Genomic DNA, 20,613 nt, shown 5'->3' on the forward strand with positions numbered 1-20,613 from the left:
CTACTCTTTCAGTAAAATAATATTTTCTCATGTTGCTTTTGATCTTTCCCCCAACTAACTTCAGATTGTGTCCCCTCTGAACCTGGTAGCACTGGTGGCACAAGGTTCCATCCACCCGCGACGCTTCTGTGCATGTGGAGAGTGCAAGCGCGAAACGGCAACAAAATTATATCGAGCCCACCACTGCTCCATACACAGAAATGTTGTTAACTGGACCAACATCTGATTGCAGATTTCAGGGACATGGATGGAATCATACCTGGAATATGTGTTGAATGCAAATCAGTACAAAAAAAAAAATAGAAATCCAGGTAGCTCCAGTCCCTGAAGAGTCATAAGAACATCATGCCACACTTGCAAAGACAGCATTATAGTTCTGTCTTCATTTTATATCCTGAAATCTCAACTTCAGAGACAATTTCGAAACCATAATCTGATTGGGAGATTAGCAGGGAAAAACCCACTCCAGATTCTCGTAGAAGATGGGACTTTAGCTTTACCTGATGGTTCCTCTTTCAACCAGTTATTCCTAATTCTCATGTAAGAGCTAAGTTTTAGTCACCATCACAGGTATGGAACAGGCTGGAGGATTAGAGTAAGATTTTTGTCATGGATGGGGATGAAATGATTTTGGTCTTTTGATATCAATCATTGGTCCCTAAAGATGAAAGATTTGGGCACCTCTGAATTATGGTATGGTGCTATTTCTTACTGGAAGTTCCTCAGACAACCATAGGCTCAGGAGTCATTGCTGTAACCTTAGTTCCTCTGTTTGAGCAAGACTTCTGAGAATGTTCAGACTCTTGTTGACGTTTCCACTAAATAGCTGTAACTTTACAGAATTGTTGAGCACCTGCCCTCTCACTTTTTTTTTCTAAACTTGTAATCATCAGGTGGATACTCTTAAATTACAGATACCTACCTTGCCTGGGAAGCTAATTGGGCTGCTACTAGTTCCATAGTACAAAAGCTAGGGTAAACATAGCACCTGGCAAGCAATTGGAGTAGCTAGGATGCAGTGTGTGTGTGTCTTTATAGCTCTCATAAACAGTTTAATGAAGAACAGGCTATGGAGTTAAAGGCTAGGCCAAAGCCTCACCCTATGGAGGGAGGTGTCCTTGAAACCTTTTTACAGAAGAATGAGAGATTAATCAGATAGGGGAAGGAGGGTAAGAGGCAAACTACATACTTCTCCCTCCCTCCCTCCCTCCCTCCCTTTACACCGCCCTTTTCCCTCACTAGCTTCCTGATCATTTGAGTAGCTTAGACTGAAAGGCAGCAAAGAAAAGTGAAGAACATTAATAGAAGCTGAAAGAAGACAGGAGGGAAAAAAATCAAACAAAGCTGAAGAGTTTCCAATTATGTCTTCTCTCTGACTTCCTGAAACAGTGGTGAAGACAGGAAGTGTGAGGAGTTGTTGGAGTTTCTTTAGCTGGAGACCGTGGCAAAGGAGTTACTACAGCTAGCTGGAGATGACAGCAAGAGTCAAGAACACATGGCTGAATCTGCCATAGGATCTCCATGCCTAGTAAGTATCCATAGCTTATGGCATCTTTGGCAAAGGGGATTTTAGGGAGATGAGGGCTGAGTATGTAAATGAATTAAGTATGAGTTTCCTGTAGCTATGTGAACAGGCACACACAAATGAATGGTACTGTATGGAGGATGGTTGACAAGCATAAAAGCAGATCAGAATATGTCCCAAAAATGCTTTTCAAAAGGCAACTGAACTTTTTTGGGGGAAGTGGGAGCTCTCCTTGAAAATGTTTTGCTTATCATCCAAGAAGCTTCTTCAGTTCTGAGATGAAAGTGTCTTCTTCACAAAATTTACTGATGTGCTGACAGTGCAGTCCTATTCACAAGTTGTCTCTGGAATTCTCTATTCTTCTGTTGTGTCCTGCTACTTTGGTTATATAAGCAGAGTGATGACAACAAAATATTGTGAGAAATCTTAATTAAGAGAATTCCAACTTCAGTCTGAAACTTGTAAATATCACTTGTTATATTTAGATAGATAACATTCAGGTACATTAACGTTTGAATCACCCTAGTCTATTTTAATAACCTTTCCTAAATGTTTAAAAAGACATTACAAAATTTACATCACGAGAATCTGAGCTGTCATTTAATCAAATGTGGTAAGCACTACTTACCACATTGACACTACTCACAATGGAGAAATGGTTGGCAAAGACTAAATTAACCTCTTTGATTAGAGAAAAAAGCAGTATCAAGATTTATGGCTGAAAAGAAACCCCCTATAAACTTTTTGTGTGAAACAGAAAAAAAATGCAATTTTGATTATTGTGGGGGAAAGTTGGATAATAGAAAGTTAGGGACTGGAATTTGAAGGGGAACAGTTGAGTGTAGTGATACTGCAGGAGATTAAGGCATAGGTTGCTATTTTTTTTCCAATTTAGAGACAATATTTGTGTTAATTTCTTTAAAACATTCCCTAACATTCTGTTTTTTCAGTGATTTGTTGAGGAAATTTGACTGCACAATTTGTAGTTTTTTTGTAACTGAAATAAGAGAAAATTTTGTAATCGTATTTATGTTTGCTGCAAAGAAAATCAGAAGTAGTTTTTTCTTCTCTTTTTCTTTCTTTACTATTGACATTAAATATTAGTTTTTATGTTCTTTGTAAAACTTTTAATAACTGTTTATATCCATATTTATTCTGAACTGTCAATGACAGTACGTACAAACTTGAATTTGAAATGCAGTGCATTATAAGGATCAAGGAATAACAAAGTGACATTTCCTCTGCATGAATGAAAATAATGGCCTTATTAATTTTAGGACAGAAAAAGGAAGAAATATACTACTTTTAATTTTAATAAATTCATTTTAATCTGTAGATCAGAGTTCTCAGACTTTGTGATTCAGTAGGTGTCCACAAAGGCTTTATGAAGCAAAATGAAGAACGAAATCCAGAATCAGTTTTGACATTCCCGCTCTGCCAAAACAAGTCTGATCAAGACTTTCTTTTAACAGTGACTCTTCTCCAAGTTGCTTATAAACTTCTGACGTGGGGGTTTCACTCAGCAAATTGAGAACTGTTGGCAGCATGTGGTTTTCAAATTGGTGCCAACACTCATGACACACCATTTACAATGTAATGTAGAAGTATAAAATCTAGTTATATCTTTTTCTGTTCAAGATTTCAAAAGGTGTATATTCATATTAACCTTTGTTATTATATAAAGGTTATATTATTATAAAGTTTATTTATAACTCTAGGAAGGAATTGTTACTTATCTTCCATAAACCACAGGTAATCCCTAATTACCGGTAGTTTTGGGGGAAGAGCTGCTAGAAATTGTGCAGTTGAATTTCCTCAACAAATCACTGAAAAAAACAAACAATGTTAGAGAATGTTTAAAGGAAATAACACAAATGTTGTCTCTAAGCTGAAAACAAAATATGCCTCAATCTCCAGCAGTATCACTACAGTAGCCTCAACTGTTACCCTCTGTTAGTTCTACCTAACTCTTTGTCCCTACCTGTTAGTTCTACCTAACTGTTGGTCCCTATCTACCAGTTGGTCCCTAACTAACAATGCTTCGTGCTCACACATTTATTCATCTAAATTCAGAACAACTTTGTGAGACAGGTTAGGCCAACAAATTGTGAGAATGGACATAGGTCACAGCAAGTTTTAATGGGCAAGAAGAAAATTACGCTACTTGATTCCTGAGAGTTATTTTTTGATTCCTAGCTTAATGTTAGCTAGCACTTCATGACAAACCACGCCACATAATCCTGCCCATCACAGACATGATTGCTTTCATGAAAAATTATTTTAGAAAGCTGTGTCTTTTATACCACCCATGACTACATTTTATTCTAGACAGCCATAGCTTAAAATGAGGAACTTGGAAGGTATCCAGAAGTCTTTTGAAGGAATGTCCACAGCAGGTGTGTCCAATCCATGCCCTGCAAGCCACATATGGCCCTAGACAACTAGTAATGTGGCCCCAAAGGATAGTAAACTAATAATGTATTTATACACATTAAGTATATTAGATATTTTATATGTGGCCCAAGATAATTTGTCTTCACTCAATGTGGCCCAGGCAAGTCATAAGATCTATTATCTCATTCAAGAAACAAGTGAGTTTAAAATATTTTTCCCAGAAGTTTTAGTTACTCTCTACTTAATTGTGTGGTCCATTCTAGGATCTTTAGGATTGCAAGATTTAATATTTGAAACTTTATGTGTAGGTGAATGGCATGCGTGCTTCTGTCTTGCTATGTGTACACTGTTCTGCTGCTTGGCACCTGTGTGGATGGAAGTAAAGGCTTGAGTAATTCAGAGACAACTCAATTGTTCCAGCAATTATGCAACTCCTGTGCTTCTGCTACCAGTTTTCTGGCTATTTTCTTCCCCTCCCCCTTTCTAGTTTGGGATTTCATAAGCACCTTCTGACTCCAAAGAGTGGAATTTTCCTGCCCTTTTGCTGTCAGCAGATGTGAGCTTAGGCACACAGAGCAAAATCTCTGTGTGATTTAACCACCAAGAAATGTGAGTCCAGCAATAAAGCTGTTATCATTGCAAACGGGGGAATAAGAGCAGAACTTCCGTCAACTGGAATTTCCTTCAGGCCAAAAAAGGACAATGTTCAACTGTCACCTAATGCTTCAAGGATATTTTCTTTCTGAACTTTTTGTTTTAAAGACTATGTCCCTAACAGGCAGTAGAGGGCCTCCTTGTTCCATTCATGGCTTTGTATGGCAATAACCCAGATCAATATCTGGCTATTTATACCTCATCACCTCGAGGCTCGACTACTGTAATGCTCTCTACATGGGGCTACCTATAAAAAGTGTTCGGAAACTTCAGATCGTGCAGAATGCAGCTGCGAGAGCAATCATGGGCTTTCCCAAAAATGCCCATGTAACACCAACACTCCGCAGTCTGCATTGGTTGCCGATCAGTTTCCGGTCACAATTCAAAGTGTTGGTCATCACCTATAAAGCCCTTCATGGCATTGGACCAGGGTATCTACGAGACCGCCTTCTGCCGCACGAATCCCAGCAACCGGTTAGGTCCCACAGAGTGGGCCTCCTCCGGGTCCCGTCAACAAAACAATGTTGTTTGGCGGGACCCAGGGGAAAAGCCTTCTCTGTGGCGGCCCCGGCCCTCTGGAACCAACTCCCCCTGGAGATTAGAATTGCCCCCACCCCCCTTGCCTTTCGTAAGCTCCTTAAAACCCACCTCTGCTGTCAGGCATGGGGGAACTGAGATATTCTTCCCCCCTAGGCCTTTACAATTCATGTATGGTATGTTTTGCATGTATGGATGTTTGGTTTTACAATAAGGGTTTTTAGTTGTTTTATTATTGGATTTACATGCTGTTTTTTTGTTACTGTTGTTAGCCGCCCCGAGTCTATGGAGAGGGGCGGCATACAAATCCAATAAATAAATAAATGAATGAATGAATGAATGAATGAATGAATAAATGAATTAATGAATTAATGAATAAATAAATAAATATTTAACTTCTAAGGTGAAAAGGCAGTTACTTCAGGGCAGGTGGACTTGTAAGCATTTCACTTAGAGAGATCATTCTTAACCCTGTGTCAGATTGCAGTAACTGATGGTATTCATTTGTGGTGTACGTTTTGATGTGTTCTTGGAGCTGATCGCCACTTGCAGTCCTCATCTTGCCCAGGCAATTCTCACCTCCTCCAATTCATTTCTCCAAGATTTCTCTTCATTTCTTATCTCCAGCCTTGTGTTGTCCTTTAATGCAGTGTTTCCCAGCCTTGGCAACTTGAAAATGTTTGGACTTTAACTCCCAGAATTCCACAGCCAGCGAATGCTGGCTGGGGAATTCTGGGAGTTGAAGTCCAAATATCTTCAAGTTGCCAAGGTTGGGAAACACTGCTTTAATGTATTAGAATAAAAATCCCTTTCCTCCCTTAAATTGATTTTATCCTCCTCAGAATTCAAGGCAAACAAATGTGTGACATTTTGCTATCTGTTATCCTGAGTTGTAGACATAAGAAGAGCTGTGTTCAGTGAGTATTTGGCATGGCTATTAGACACCCAACCCAGCCCCTGATTTCACTTCTCTCCTGGTATTTGCTCTCCCCATTGCCGCTATCTCTCCTTGTATTTAAAACCAGTTTCTCTCCAGACTGTCAACAAAAGAGGTATGCTGAGATCAGATCCCCAGTATTTAATCTGAGAAAGAAAGGGGGAAATATTTATTCAGTACCAGGTCAGCACTATGCTAGAAGCAGTATTTTTGTTTTCAGATATGGGATTGTCACTTTTTTCCCACAGTAAGACCCTGAAAATCACAAGAAATCTCAAAATGGGCCTTTGTTGGTCATTGGCTGGTTTTACTCGCCTTACACAGCAGCTAGTCATATTTCACCAGAAGAGACCTTCACTCCTCCACTCGAAACAGAATATCCTACGAAAATAGACTAACAATCCTGGGTCTAGAAAGCCTAGAACTACGGCGCCTAAAACACGATTTAAGTATTGCCCACAAGATCATAAGCTGCAACGTCCTACCGGTCAATGACTACTTCAGCTTCAACCGCAACAACACAAGAGCAAGCAACAGATTCAAACTTAATACGAACCGCTTCAAACTTGACTGTAAAAAATATGACTTTAACAATCGAGTTGTCGAAGCGTGGAACTCATTACCGGACTCAATAGTGTCAACCCCTAACCCCCAACATTTCTCCCTTAGACTATCCACGATTGACCTCTCCAGGTTCCTAAGAGGCCAGTAAGGGGCGTACATAAGTGCACTAGTGTGCCTTTCGTCCCCTGTCCAATTGTCTTTCCTTTATCTCATATATCATATATATTTTCTTCCTTTCATATATCTTCTCCTCTATTTTCACTTTTATCCTTATATATATTACTTCATGTCTATTTTCTTCCTATGTATTTGTGTATTGGACAAATGAATGAAGAAATAAATAAATAGTCAGCTTTAGTTAACCCTATTTAGAGGACATAATTAATTGTACAGTCATAGTAGAATGTGTCTCCTAGAATGTGCAATTATTTCTGATCTAATGTTTCTCTGTTCAAAATTTCATATTTTTAACTTGGGAGATGTGACAGAAGGAGAACACCAAGCTAGAAAGGAATCCCCAAACCAAGCCCACCCCATTCATGCTCCAATTAGTGCTGATTTTGCCCACTGCCTGGTGATTTTTTGAAGGCGGATAGGAACTTAACCAGAGAAGACTAAGCACTGATTTAAATGACTGACGTATGTGCAAATCCCTATGACACAACTCAACGGTGACAGAATAGATACAAAAGAGACAAAATAGGAATTTGCCCCGGAAGCAGAGTAAAGACACTGAGAAAGTGTATGGGTTAAATATAGGGTCACTTTATTAAATTAGCATAAATTTAAATAACATAACTTTAAATATGTACATTTAAGTATTCAAATTCAACTATAAACAAAGGACCTGCAGAGGCCAAAAACTAACGGGGCGGAAATTCCTGCCAGAACCTTTCTGGGCAACATTGGGCAAAACTCCTTGCTGAACCAGGTGAAGGTAGCCACCTTCACCTGGATCCGAGCCACGCCCTTCGGCGTGTGGGAGGAGCTCACCCTCCAATCCCCGAGGGAAATTGGATCCGGTGAGTCCCATGGGCATCCTCTCTCCAAGAACCTATAGAACCTATAGTTCATGGAGAGAGGCGATCCATCATCCTTTTAAAAGATGCCCAAAGGAGCATGCGCACGTAATAGCAGGGAAAAGCCTACAGTTACTTAGGGATCATTGGATTTTGTTTGCCTCTCAAGTAACTGTTGGAACAAATCTTTGCTAGCTTGCCCCGTCTGTAATAAAACTCATAGCATTTCTAAGTCATTCCATTAATCTCTTGAATTCTCTTCATCCATCCGTCCAATTGTTCATTTTCCTCAATCTTGCCAAGCACCTTAGTTGGTGGCTGGCCTGAGTCCACAGCTTCTGTGAAATACATGACCTTGAGAAGCGCCGTCTTGCCTTCCTCCCACCTTGAAACCACAAGGAAGTAGACTATTGGCACTTTGCTCTGAATGCTGGTGGTGACTTTTATGCTGTTTACATGTAAGGCACCAGAGGACCAGGCACCGAGAAGCACTAATACTTTGGGCAGGTTCTTAGGAAGGATTGGGGTGATTATTTTTTTCAGATTGGAAATGTTCCAGTCGGGGCATGTCTGTTTTCTTTCTGAGGGTGAGATAGTAATGGCAACAATATCCTTCTCAGGTAATGCCAGTTTGCAGTTTTCCATGTAGGATGAAATTAGGATTTTGTATTACAGTGTTCCCTCGATTTTCACGGGTTCGAACTTTGCGAAAAGCCTATACCACGGTTTTTCAAAAATATTAATTAAAAAATACTTTGCAGTTTCCCCCCCCTATTCCACGTCTTTTCCTGCCTGATGACGTCATATGTCATCGCCAAACTTTCATCCACCTTTAATAAAAAAAAATTAAATAAACTTTAATAAATAAACATGGTGAGTAATAATCTAAATGGTTGCTAGGGGAATGGGAAATTGTAATTCAGGGGTTTAAAGTGTTAAGGGAAGGCTTGTGACACTGTTCATAGCCAAAAATAGTGTATTTATTTCCGCATCTCTACTTCGTGGAAATTCGACTTTCGCGGGTGGTCTCGGAACGCATCCCCCGCGAAAATTGAGGGAACACTGTATACTGTAGTATGTTGATCGATGTGATGGATTGCATTAGGTTCCACTCTGTGCATGAGTAGAAGTGAATCTCATCCCAACTCACCTCACAGGGTGGTTGTGGGGAGACTAGGAGGAGGGAAATATGTTGGATGTGTTTGCCTCCTTGAGTTATTTGTAAAAATAATAAAAGCAGGATGACAATAAAATAATACAATAAAATAAAATAGGTTACCAGGCTATTCATTTTTATCCCCACACATTCTAAGTAAACATTACTCAATTAGTCTATTCCTGACTACATCTTGAAATAAGTCATACTGCAATTATATTTCTTGAATAAGTCTTGCTCAAACAGAATCCTTGGCAACTTTTTGACTCGGCAGATTCTGAGTAAGATTCTTTCTGAGTCAGGATCTTTCTTCATCCTCCACAGTAATTCATCTCCTAATGCGATGCTCTGATTGATGGTTTCTGTTTTCATTTTGGCTTATCTTATTTTTCTTGACTTAATGTTACACACTTTCCTTTTCCCTGAGCAATCACACTTTCCAGGTGAGAAGTTTAGGTTAATCAAACTCTAGAGTGTAATCGAATATACATAACTAGGACCCTCACTGCTCACAGTCACTCATGCCCTCATCACCTCGAGGTTCGACTACTGTAATGCTCTCTACATGGGGCAACCTTTGAAAAGTGTTCGAAAACTTCAGATCGTGCAGAATGCAGCTGCGAGAGCAATCACGGGCTTCCCTAAATATGCCCATATTACACCAACACTCCGTAGTCTGCATTGGTTGCCGATCAGTTTCCGGTCACAATTCAAAGTGTTGGTTATGACCTGTAAAGCCCTTCATGGCATCGGACCAGAATATCTCCGGGACTGCCTTCTGCCGCACGAATTCCAGTGACCGGTTATGTCCCACAGAGTTGGCCTTCTCCGGGTCCCATCGACTAAACAATGTTGTTTGGCGGGGCCCAGGAGAAGAGCCTTCTCTGTGGCGGCCCCAACCCTCTGGAACCAGCTCCCCCCCGGAGATCAGAACTGCCCCCACCCTCCTTGCCTTTCGTAAAGTTCTTAAGACCCATCTCTGCTGTCAGGCATGGGGGAACTGAGACATCTCCCCCGGGCCTATACAGTTTATACATGGTATATTTGTGTGTATGCTTGCTTTTAATAATGGTTTTTTTAGTGTTTTTTAAATTATTAGATTTGTTCTTACATTGTCTTTGTTATTGTTGTGAGCCGCCCCGAGACTACAGAGAGGGGTGGCATACAAATCTAATAAATAATAATAATTATTATTATTATTTACAAGTATACAAGTTGCAAATGCTGAAAGGAAATAGAGCAGACTAACTACTGTCATTACTGCCTTAGATCACCTCAGAATTTCTACATCACGGCATGACTTCATTTTCAACTAGCTCCCTGATCTTTCTCTACATCAGACCTGGGCAAGGGGCGGCCCGTGGGCCGCATCCGGCCCATCCACTGTCTGTGACCGGCCTGCCCGCTATCTCTGACTGGTCCATGGAGTTCGGGGTCTGCTCCAGTGCAATGATGAAAGCGCTCACCACATCAGCCGGGACTCCTTTAGTTCCTGCTTTCCTGATGAATCATGAGAAAAGCAGGAACCAGAGGAGTCCCAGCAGATGCGGTAAGCTCTTTCTTCCTCACACTGGAGTGGACCCTGACCTCCTACCAAGAACGGCCGAGCACAGAAACCACGCAAACTTTTCAAGGTAATGGTGCACTGTTTTGCCGTAAAGCAAACAATTAGGGGTCTGTAGAGTGGGTCTGGGTGTTTAGGTCAGGACAGTATTGGGTAGAACTGAGTTAATTATATTAGTCCGGCCCTCTAAAACCATCCCAATTTCTCATGCGACCCCATGGCAAAATTAATTGCCCACCCCTGGGCCACATAATCCCATGTTCAGAGCTACTATGATTTCCCCCCCCCCAGGCTGTTGAACCAGCTGAAGTTGAGAGACAGTTAAAAGCATAAGGCTGAAAACAGGGAGACATTGAATGCTAGTCCAGCCTTGAGCACCAAATTGAGTGAATGACTTTGGGCCTGTTTCTCTTGCTGCCTTAGCTCTAGAAAGACACCAAGAACAAACAATTTCTAAAAATCTTAGCAGGACAACCAATTCGGTGAAGTGCAGTGAAGGGCTGCAATTTTTTTTACTACAACACTGTGGGTGTGGTTTATTTTGTGGGTGTGACTTGCTGGCCATGTGACCAGGGGGTGGCTTAAAGGTCATGTGACTGGCTTAAAGTTGGCCCACTTGATGTCATTCACATCAAGGGTTTGGGTTACAGTTGGTTGCCTGGCCTCTCCTCGTCTCAGAGATACAATTTCCCTTACTATTACTGAACATCCAAAATATACTATTTAATTCTACACACAGGCACACAAAATATATATTATCTGCTATATAGTCTGTACACACACGCATGCACAGCTCTTCTAAAATTATACACATTCAACCTCATTTACTGCAATAGGAAAAACATACCCAGAAGCCAGAAGGGGGGAAAAAGAAAAAAATATCTAATATTTCTACTGGTTTGCATACCTGACCAAAGTTTTTCTACCGGTTCTACATACCTGACCATACCCATAGGAAACCATCACTGGTGAAGTGGTTAAGATCCTGGCCTAGAAGCCAGGAGACTGGGATTGGTAGCTCAGTGTTAAGCATGATAAATCAGCTAGACTACTCTCTCTCTCTCTCACACACACACACACAAACACACACACACACACACACACACGCTAACTCACCTGACAGGTTTGCCGTTGTGAGAAAAATAAGAGGGGGGAGGAGTACTAGGTATGTTTACCTTTTGAATTGTATATGGGGAAAAAAATAAAAATAACCTTTGGAGTACTGCTGTAGAGTCCAGGCAGTCTCCAGGAGTCCTCAGTGAGTTGAAGGCACATGTATACACATACAAGCATTCCTCTACCCCAACCTATCTGAAGCGAGTGACTTTTCAAGGACACAGAATGTCTCCAGGTGTATAAAAACCATTTGCTAGTCATCTGTATCCTCCTCTAAGTCTTTCATCTACTTGGTCTTTGCTGTGAGCAAGTACTCTAAGGAAGGCTAGTCAACCAAGCATGCATGACTGTATTTTAGAGTTTGAGTGGTTAAGTGGGCTGGAAATGTTAAATTCTTGTGTCTTTTGTTCTGTTACATTTCATTATATTTTGTCCTTGCTATAAGAAAAAAAAACCCATTTTCTCTTGTGCTTTTTCCTTTCATTCCCAGGATAATTATATTTCTGTACTTACTCATAGCCAACTTAGGTTTTAGCAAGGAACAATTCTACCTACCTATTTTTCCTTCTCTTCCTTCTTCCTCTACTCTTGAGTTTATTGCTCTGTTTTTCTATTATTCTAAAAAATCCTTGACATTACTGGATCCTTCTCCTCCTACTTAAAAGATTACATCTCCCAGGCAGAGCTCAGTAATCATTGACTTTTACCTGAATATATGCACTGTTGAATTACTTCCTAGTCATACTACGTAGGGATTGTTAAGGGTTTACAAATGAGAAGTACTGGGAATGGTTATGCCTCCTTGACTCTTAAAATTGAGTCATGCATATCACTCTGTTTTGGTGGGTGCAGTTTCAACTGTTGGAGACTGCTGACTAATAATATTACAATTTTTTTCAGAAATATGGTAGCTGGGTTCAAGAGCTTTCATGTACTAGCATACATTACTTGAATCTCTGTTTTTTCAATCTGCCATACAGGTATCTTTAACATAGGACTTTGATTAACAACCATTTAAAGTTATGATGGTGTTCAAAAAAGTTACATACGACTTTGATTAACAACCATTCAAAGTTATGATGGTGTTCAAAAAAGGTATTTAAGGGTACTGTCTTCAAGTTTTGACTAGTGATTAACAGTTTTCACAGTCATGTGATCGCATTTCGGGTGCTTGGCAACTAGCTCTCTCGTTTACAATTGGTTGCAGCATCCCACAATCAAGTGATCCCATTTTATGATGCTTTTGGATTTTTCTCCTGGCAAAAAACCCGACACATTGAATAAGCCAGAACTGGACTTAGAACCATGCAATTTGTTTAACAACCACAAAATTCTCTTAACAGTCTTAACAATGGTGGTAAAATTACCCGATCATGTGGTGACTTGACTTATGGCCGCAACAACTTACCACAATTCTGGGCTCAATTGTGGTTGGAAATCAAGGACTACCTGTATGCTTGTGTAGCATTTTGAGCTGCACATCATACGTTCTTCACATCATCAACTGCTAATACAGTGTTCCCTCGATTTTCGCAGGTTCAAACTTCGCGAATAGCCTATACCACGGTTTTTCAAAAAATATTAATTAAAAAATACTTCACGTTTTTTTTCCTATACCACGGTTTTGCCCACCCGATGATGTCATATGTCATCGCCAAACTAATAATTTTTGCAAATAAATAACAAAAAAAAATTATTGTTAATAAATATCAGGATCACTAAGTGTCTTATTCGATGGTGAGTACCAGTAATAATGGTGAGTAAATGGTTGTTGAGGGAATGGGAAATGGTAATTTAAGGGTTTAAAGTGTTAAGGGATGGCTTGTGATACTGTCCATAGCCAAAAATGGTGTATTTACTTCCGCATCTCTCCTTCGCGGAAATTCGACTTTCGCGGGCGGTCTCGGAACGCATCCCCCACGGAAATCGAGGGAACACTGTACTTTCATTTAATGAATACAGTACATGTATTTTCTGTCCTATGAATAAACAGGCTTGTGTTTCCTCTGCGTTACTCTATGCTCTATGTTTCATCTCGTTCACAGGCATCCATACTACCAGCTGCTTTGCCTCGTCCTGTCAACAACTGTTATTCCCACTTGTGTTGCCATGTTGTCGGAGTCACGATGGAGGGGTCTCCGTCACACCTTGCTGGTGCTCTTCTCTGCCACCCTTCTCATTGGCATAACCATGCTGGCCATCTCCTCTGAGATCAATCCTATTGGAGTTTTCTTTCTGGTAGCAGGGGGCTTGTGTTTGGTTGGCTACCTCATTAGTGTGGCAGCTGAACAATGCCTGAAGCATCAGCATGCAGGAGAAGAGGCCCAGGCAGCCCCAAGAAGACACAATCACAATGGGTAAGACCATAGAGTTCTAATTTCCACATATCTAAATCACAGGATATTTACATCCATTTCTGACATCGGTTTAAAGGAAACTGGCAGATGCCAAGGAGTTTTCTATTTTAGAATCCTAATTCCAGTGAAGAGTGCTCAAGCGTTTTGGGAAATCTATGAGCAAGACAGAAGACGGTAACCTTTCACTGTTATGTATCTGGATCACGACGTTTCTTCATATATCCATTGAGGGCTGACATGCACGCATGCATTTTCATTAGAAACATAGAAGACTGACGGCAGAAAAAGACCTCATGGTCCATCTAGTCTGCCCTTATACTGTTTCCTGTATTTTATCTTACAATGGATATATGTTTATCCCAGGCATGTTCAAATTCAGTTACTGTGGATTTACCAACCACGCCTGCTGGAAGTTTGTTCCAAGGATCTACTACTCTTTCAGTGAAATAATATTTTCTCACGTTGCTTTTGATCTTTCCCCCAACTAACTTCAGATTGTGTCCCCTTGTTCTTGTGTTCACTTTCCTATTAAAAACACTTCCCTCCTGAACCTTATTTAACCCTTTAACATATTTAAATGTTTCGATCATGTCCCCCCTTTTCCTTCTGTCCTCCAGACTATACAGATTGAGTTCATTAAGTCTTTCCTGATACGTTTTATACTTAAGACCTTCCACCATTCTTATAGCCCGTCTTTGGACCCGTTCAATTTTGTCAATATCTTTTTGTAGGTGAGGTCTCCAGAACTGAACACAGTATTCCAAATGTGGTCTCACCAGCGCTCTATATAAGGGGATCACAATCTCCCTCTTCCTGCTTGTTATACCTCTAGCTATGCAACCACTCATTCTACAGTAAAAGCAGACTCCAGGCAGCTACTTTGCTAAAGAGTTTAATTCATATCATCACTCCCTATCTTTCTCCAGATGGATTGAAAACGCAGTTTCTAGAATTCTAAGCCAATTTCATAGAGAACCAGCTGACTGGGAATGCTGTTCTGTAACCCCAACCCATCTGAAAAATGATCTATTAGATAAGATTGAACTGCAGGCAGCCCTTGACTTACGACAGTCTGCTTAGTGACCATTTAAAGTTACAATGACACTGAAAAAAATGAATTATGACTATCATAATTTACACTTATGACAGTTGCCTTTGTGGATGCTTGGCATATTTATGATGGTTGCAGTGTCCCAGAGTTATGTGATCACATCATCAGAAGCAGAACACGGAAGGAGTTGGGCGGCCTATAAATATAATTAATTAATTACATAAATAATTAAATTACAAGCAAGCAAGCAAGCAAATAAATAAAGCCAGGATCACTTAATAGTCTTGTTACTAACTTAACAACTGCAGTGATTCACTTAACAACTGTGGCAAGAAAGGTGGTAAAATGGGGCAAATCTCCTGTGACCATTTCTCAAATCATCATCTTTTTTAAAGTAATGTTTATATGATGATCTATGATCATCAACCTACCTCCCATTGAGGACCTGTATATTGCATGAGTCAAAAAGAGGACAGCGAAAGTATTTAGAGACCCCTCTCATCCTGGACATAAATTATTTCAACTCCTATCCTCAAAACGACACTACAGAGCCCTGCACACCAAGACAACTAGACACAAGAACAGTTTTTCCCCCGAACGCCATCACTCTGCTAAACAAATAAGTTTCTCACCACTGCCAAACTATTCACTAAGGCTGCATTACTATTACTATTACTATTAGTTTTCTCATTGTGCCCATTTCCTGCCAACTATGACTGCATGACTGTAACTTATTTGCTTGTATCCTCATGATTTACAGTATACACTGAGAGCATATGCAGCAAAGACAAATTCCTTGTGTGTCCAATCACATTTGGCCAATAAAGATTCTATTCTACTCTACTCTACTCTACTCTATTCTATTCTATTCTATTCTATTCTATTCTATTCTATTCTACTCTACTCTATTCTATTCTATTCATCAGAGAACTCATGCAAGGGGAATGCAAGTAGACTCCCAGGCGGTGTTTCAAATGACTATCCAGCAAAGCAGGTGTGCTTCAGGTCCCTTCCATAGAAAACAAGGTCACCTAGTGGAACCGGAAAGCATTCGATTCCAAAGCTTTCCATACCATTGACCATGGTATCCTTCTGTGCCGGCTGGAGGGGTTGGGAGTGGGAGGCACTGTTCTTCAGTGGTTCTCCTCCTACCTCTCCGGTCGGTCTCAGTTGGTGTTAGTGGGGGGGTCAGAGGTTGACCTCTAGGTCTCTCCCTTGTGGGGTGCCTCAGGGGTCGGTCCTCTCCGCCCTGCTATTTAATATCTACATGAAACCGCTGGGTGAGATCATCCAAGGGCATGGGGGGAGGTATCATTAGTACGCTGATGATACCCAGTTATACATCTTCCACCCCATGTCCAGTCAACGAAGCAGTAGAAGTGATGTGCTGGTGCCTGGAGGCTGTTAGGGTCTGGATGGGTGTCAACAAACTCAAACTCAACCCTGATAAGATGGAGTGGCTGTGGGTTTTACCTCCCAAGGACAATTCCATCTGTCCATCCATTACCCTGGGGGGGAATTACTGACCCCCTCAGAGAGGGTTCACAACTTGGGCATCCTCCTCGATCTAACATTAGAGAACCATCTTTTGGCTGTGGTGAGGGGGGCATTTGCCCAGGTTTGCCTGGTACACCAGTTGCGGCCCTATCTGGACCGGGAGTCACTGCTCACAGTCACTCATGCCCTCATCACCTCGAGGTTCGACTACTGTAATGCTCTCTACATGGGGCTACCTTTGAAGAGTGTTTGGAAACTTCAGATTGTGCAGAATGCAGCTGCGAGAGCATTCATGGGCTTTCCCAGATATGCCCATGTCATACCAACACTCCGTAGTCTGCATTGGTTGCCGATCAGTTTCCGGTCACAATTCAAAGTGTTGGTTATGACATCGGACCAGAATATCTCCGGGACTACCTTCTGCCGCACAAATCCCAGCGACCGATTAGGTCCCACAGAGTTGGCCTTCTCTGGGTTCTGTCGACGAAACAATGTCGTTTGGCGGGGCCCAGGGGAAGAGCCTTCTCTGTGGCGGCCCCAACCCTCTGGAACCAACTCCCTCCGGAGACCAGAACTGCCCCCACCCTCCTTGCCTTTCGCAAACTCCTAAAAAACCATCTCTTTTATGTATGGTTTGTTTGGGATGCATGACTGTTTTTATAATAAGGGTTTTAAACTGTTCTTTTTTAACCATTAGATTTGTACTATGTATTGTTGTTGTAAACCACTCCGAGTCTCCGGAGTGGGGCGGCATACAAATCTAATTAATAATAATAATAATAATAATAATAATAATAATAATAATAATAATTACTGTTACAGTGCTTACCCTCTGGAACCATATAGTCTCTGTGATTTAGATGGTTCTGACTTTGGTGGCTTTCCATAATGTTTAAAAAAAAACCCATTTTCTTCCCCCTCCCCCGTGAAGTTTGGGCCAGAATGTGGGATAAGGTCTTCTGTAATGGTTTTGAATTATGCTGAGCTGGGATAGGGTCTCAGCTATGCTTTAGTACAGTGTGTCTAAGCATTTTATTGTTTGTTATGCTTTTATCCAAATGTAAGCCACTTAAAATTGCCATTCATGTTCAATCCAGATATTCAATCCAGATATTTGGTGAGGAACCACTACCAAATTACCTTTTAGATTGCTCAATTTATTCCTCTTTTTTTTAAAAAAAAAAACCTTGTAAATTTTTTTATTGCATTTAAAATGGTTTAATTATTTTCTTCTTCATTTAAGATTTTCTTGGGAACTGCTCTAGGCTTCTCGGGAAAATTTGTATTGGAAATAACATGAATAATAATCATTGCATCACATGCCCAATAGGGCATGAAAGAGATGACAATTTACCGGAAGAATACTAGATTACTGTCAGTGATTATTTACTTCAATGATAGTTCTGAAGTTGAAATGTTTAGCATAATTTACAGAAAAGGATAATAATTTTGCACTCTTGCAGAGTAATAATCAAATGGGATATGGCAGTGTTTCCCAACCTTGGCAACTTGAAGATATCTGGACTTCAACTCCCAGAATTCCCCAGCCAGCATTCGCTGGCTGGGGAATTCTGGAAGTTGAAGTCCAAATATGTTCAAGATAGCAAGGCTGGGAAACACTGGAATATGGAATGTTATTATGGGTATTAGGTAGAATTTAGAAACAATAAACCCACTTCCTTGAAGTGATTTAGAATCTTTCTTGTATATCATTAAGCAAAAATAGGTAACTGTTCCTCATGGAACCAGGAAGCAATTATTTTGAACTTTCCTCCCATTGTTTTTTTGTAATACAGGGACAACGCAACCTATGAAGCACCAACATATGAGGAAGTGTTGGCGACTGGCTACCTGTCGGATTCAGCAGCCACAATTTGGACCATTACATCTAGTCCTGGAACAACCCAAGGGGAACCTCCTCCTTATAGTGTGGTTATTGAGCCTCCTGCCCACGGAGAGACTGTGGTGGAGACAGTGAGCGTCTCAGTGGAGCCGGGTGAACGGCGGGCCTCCGAAACAGATCTGCACTCCCGGTTGCGCCTCCGACTCTTCCTACCTCCAAGACTGAAACGCTTTGTCTCAGATTCTCACGAACTGAAAGGGAGCGAAGAGCGGCTGGAGCGACTGGAGCCTCTCACGCCACCTCCTGCGTATGAGAATCCGAATGTTGATGAAGTCTTTGAAGGACACTTCCAACCTTCAAAACCTTGACTGAAAGGCCGGAGATTGACAAACAGTGCCAGTATTACCGCATTACTTCTTTCGGGCCGGTTATCAGCTTGGTATTGTAGCCTGGGCTACATCTGAAGCAAAGTTTGTTTGCATGGCTCTCTTTTATGAGAAAAATGCATGCATTGTAGACATGCAGCCATGGTAAGGACTCCTTGGCTTCCTATGAAGTTTCTTTCAGGGAGTGGGGAGAGGTAGAAAGGTTCTTAGACATTTCATCCTGTACGGTTAGGCATTTCCAAAGTGATTCATGTGTTCTCAGCACTGAACAGTAGCTTAGGCTGCTTAGGAAATGGAAGAACAAAAGGCAGGTTGCCTTACCTGGAAGAGGCAGATTGTAGACGCAGATAGTTAATTATTCTGCCTGGCTGATATAAACAGAAGTCTGGAGAGAGGGCAGAACAGGGCAGAGCAGAGAGCCAGTGAAATAAAGATTGTGTGTGTTTTTTTAAAAAAGCAGGAAGTTATTTTTAATTTTTTTAAAATTAAGTTTCGCTGATAATCTAGCCTTCCTGGAAAGATTAACATCAGCCCACAGAATACATTACAATGGTCATGATTCAACTGGTTTCTCTTTTTTCATGTCATGATAAGTGTTAGAGCATTTGTATCAGTCTGCGTTTCCTATCAGGAGTAGGCATTTTATCCAAATATTTATTTCAACATTCTCCTGAATAGAAGCTAACCATAACAACAAACATCTTCCTAGAAATCAAGTATGGGCAACAGTAGGGGTTCTGTAATGCAGGGGACAGCGCCCAGAGGATACTACTGAAGTGCCCTCTTTCTCTTATTTATTGGAAGTGGGCTTGCTTTAAGTGAATCATGATATATTCCTGTGGAGTATTTCTTGTTATGAAGAAAATGAATCCGTATGGATTTCTGTCGCAAATTTAGAATCTCTCATTATGAAAATAAGCTTTTATATACAAACAGTTCCTACAAGCTAGTGTAATATCATTTCCAAAGAATTTAATGAAATATTTTCAAATCCATCTTTGGTGAAAGGGGCTAATAAATCAGATTTCACTAATTCTACCTGAAATAGACACAACATTGTAAGTGGTAACTTTGCCACGTAAGTATGAAATAAAGTAAGCCTTGGTGGCAAATTTAAAATTAAAATAATACTAAAACTGCCACTTTAAGATTTAACTAATAGTAAAATCTGAATAATTTCCAGGTATGTTCAAAGGATTCAGTCTTTTAAAGATTATGCATCAGCTACTAAAAACAGTAGTAATGAGCAATAAATGTTATTTTATTGATGATTAAGGTGCAGAAGGATGAAATTTTTAACATTATTTTTAAATATGCAAAATTGTAATACAGAGTATGCAAAATACATTTAATAGCTTGCTAGATTTTGAAAGCATAAATCCAGCACTACCAAGGAATGTTCAAACAAAATAAAACATTTGATCACAGAAAATCTATCGTCTGATTTCTTGTATCCAGAATAACAAATAATGACCATAGTCAAGAAAGACTTGACCTGTCAAACAATGCACTTTTAGGAATCCCTTGAAACAGACCAGCTATATGATTCCTGTATCTATTAGACCGAGGGATAGTAACAAAAGAATAGGCTGCTGGAAATGGAAAACAGAACTTTCTATGAAAATATAGTGCTTTCTGACACACTTATTCCTAGATAGAGGAAGAGGACTCTGCCCTAATTTTCTAGTTTGAATTAATTCCCGAGTGGACAATTGACTATTCACAAGTTTCACATGCTCCATAGCACTCTCCTGGTTTCTTCTAACTTTTCTTCATGAGAGCCATCTTGGGCAAACACATATTCTATATCAGTGTTTCCCAACCTTGGCCACTTGAAGATATTTGGACTTCAACTCCCAGAATTCCCCAGCCAGCATTTGCTGGCTCGGGGATTCTGGGAGTTGAAGTCCAAATATCTTCAAGTGGCCAAGGTTGGGAAACACTGTTCTATATGTTGCGAAACACAATGATTTTCAAACAGAAGAGAATATACATAGCTCAGGATTGAATTGA

At 40.5% G+C, this 20,613-nt stretch overlaps 1 protein-coding gene across 2 annotated transcripts; it reads left to right on the forward strand.

The window, feature by feature from the left end:
• Positions 1–972: 972 nt before the first annotated feature.
• On the forward strand, positions 973–20,032 carry TMEM139 (transmembrane protein 139). Of its 2 annotated transcripts, XM_070742037.1 has the most exons (4): positions 973–1,169; positions 1,390–1,528; positions 13,512–13,823; positions 18,168–20,032. In XM_070742037.1, exons 3-4 carry the CDS (start codon positions 13,576–13,578, stop codon positions 18,580–18,582), a joined length of 663 nt encoding a protein of 220 aa, XP_070598138.1. In that variant the 5' UTR covers positions 973–1,169; positions 1,390–1,528; positions 13,512–13,575; the 3' UTR covers positions 18,583–20,032. The 2 variants fall into 2 exon arrangements, with proteins under 2 accessions (XP_070598138.1, XP_070598137.1); XM_070742036.1 differs by lacking the exon at positions 973–1,169 and having other exon boundaries at positions 1,201–1,528.
• Positions 20,033–20,613: the final 581 nt, after the last annotated feature.

The sequence above is a fragment of the Erythrolamprus reginae genome, chromosome 2 (genome assembly GCF_031021105.1).
Source record: "Erythrolamprus reginae isolate rEryReg1 chromosome 2, rEryReg1.hap1, whole genome shotgun sequence".
NCBI lineage: Eukaryota > Metazoa > Chordata > Lepidosauria > Squamata > Dipsadidae > Erythrolamprus > Erythrolamprus reginae.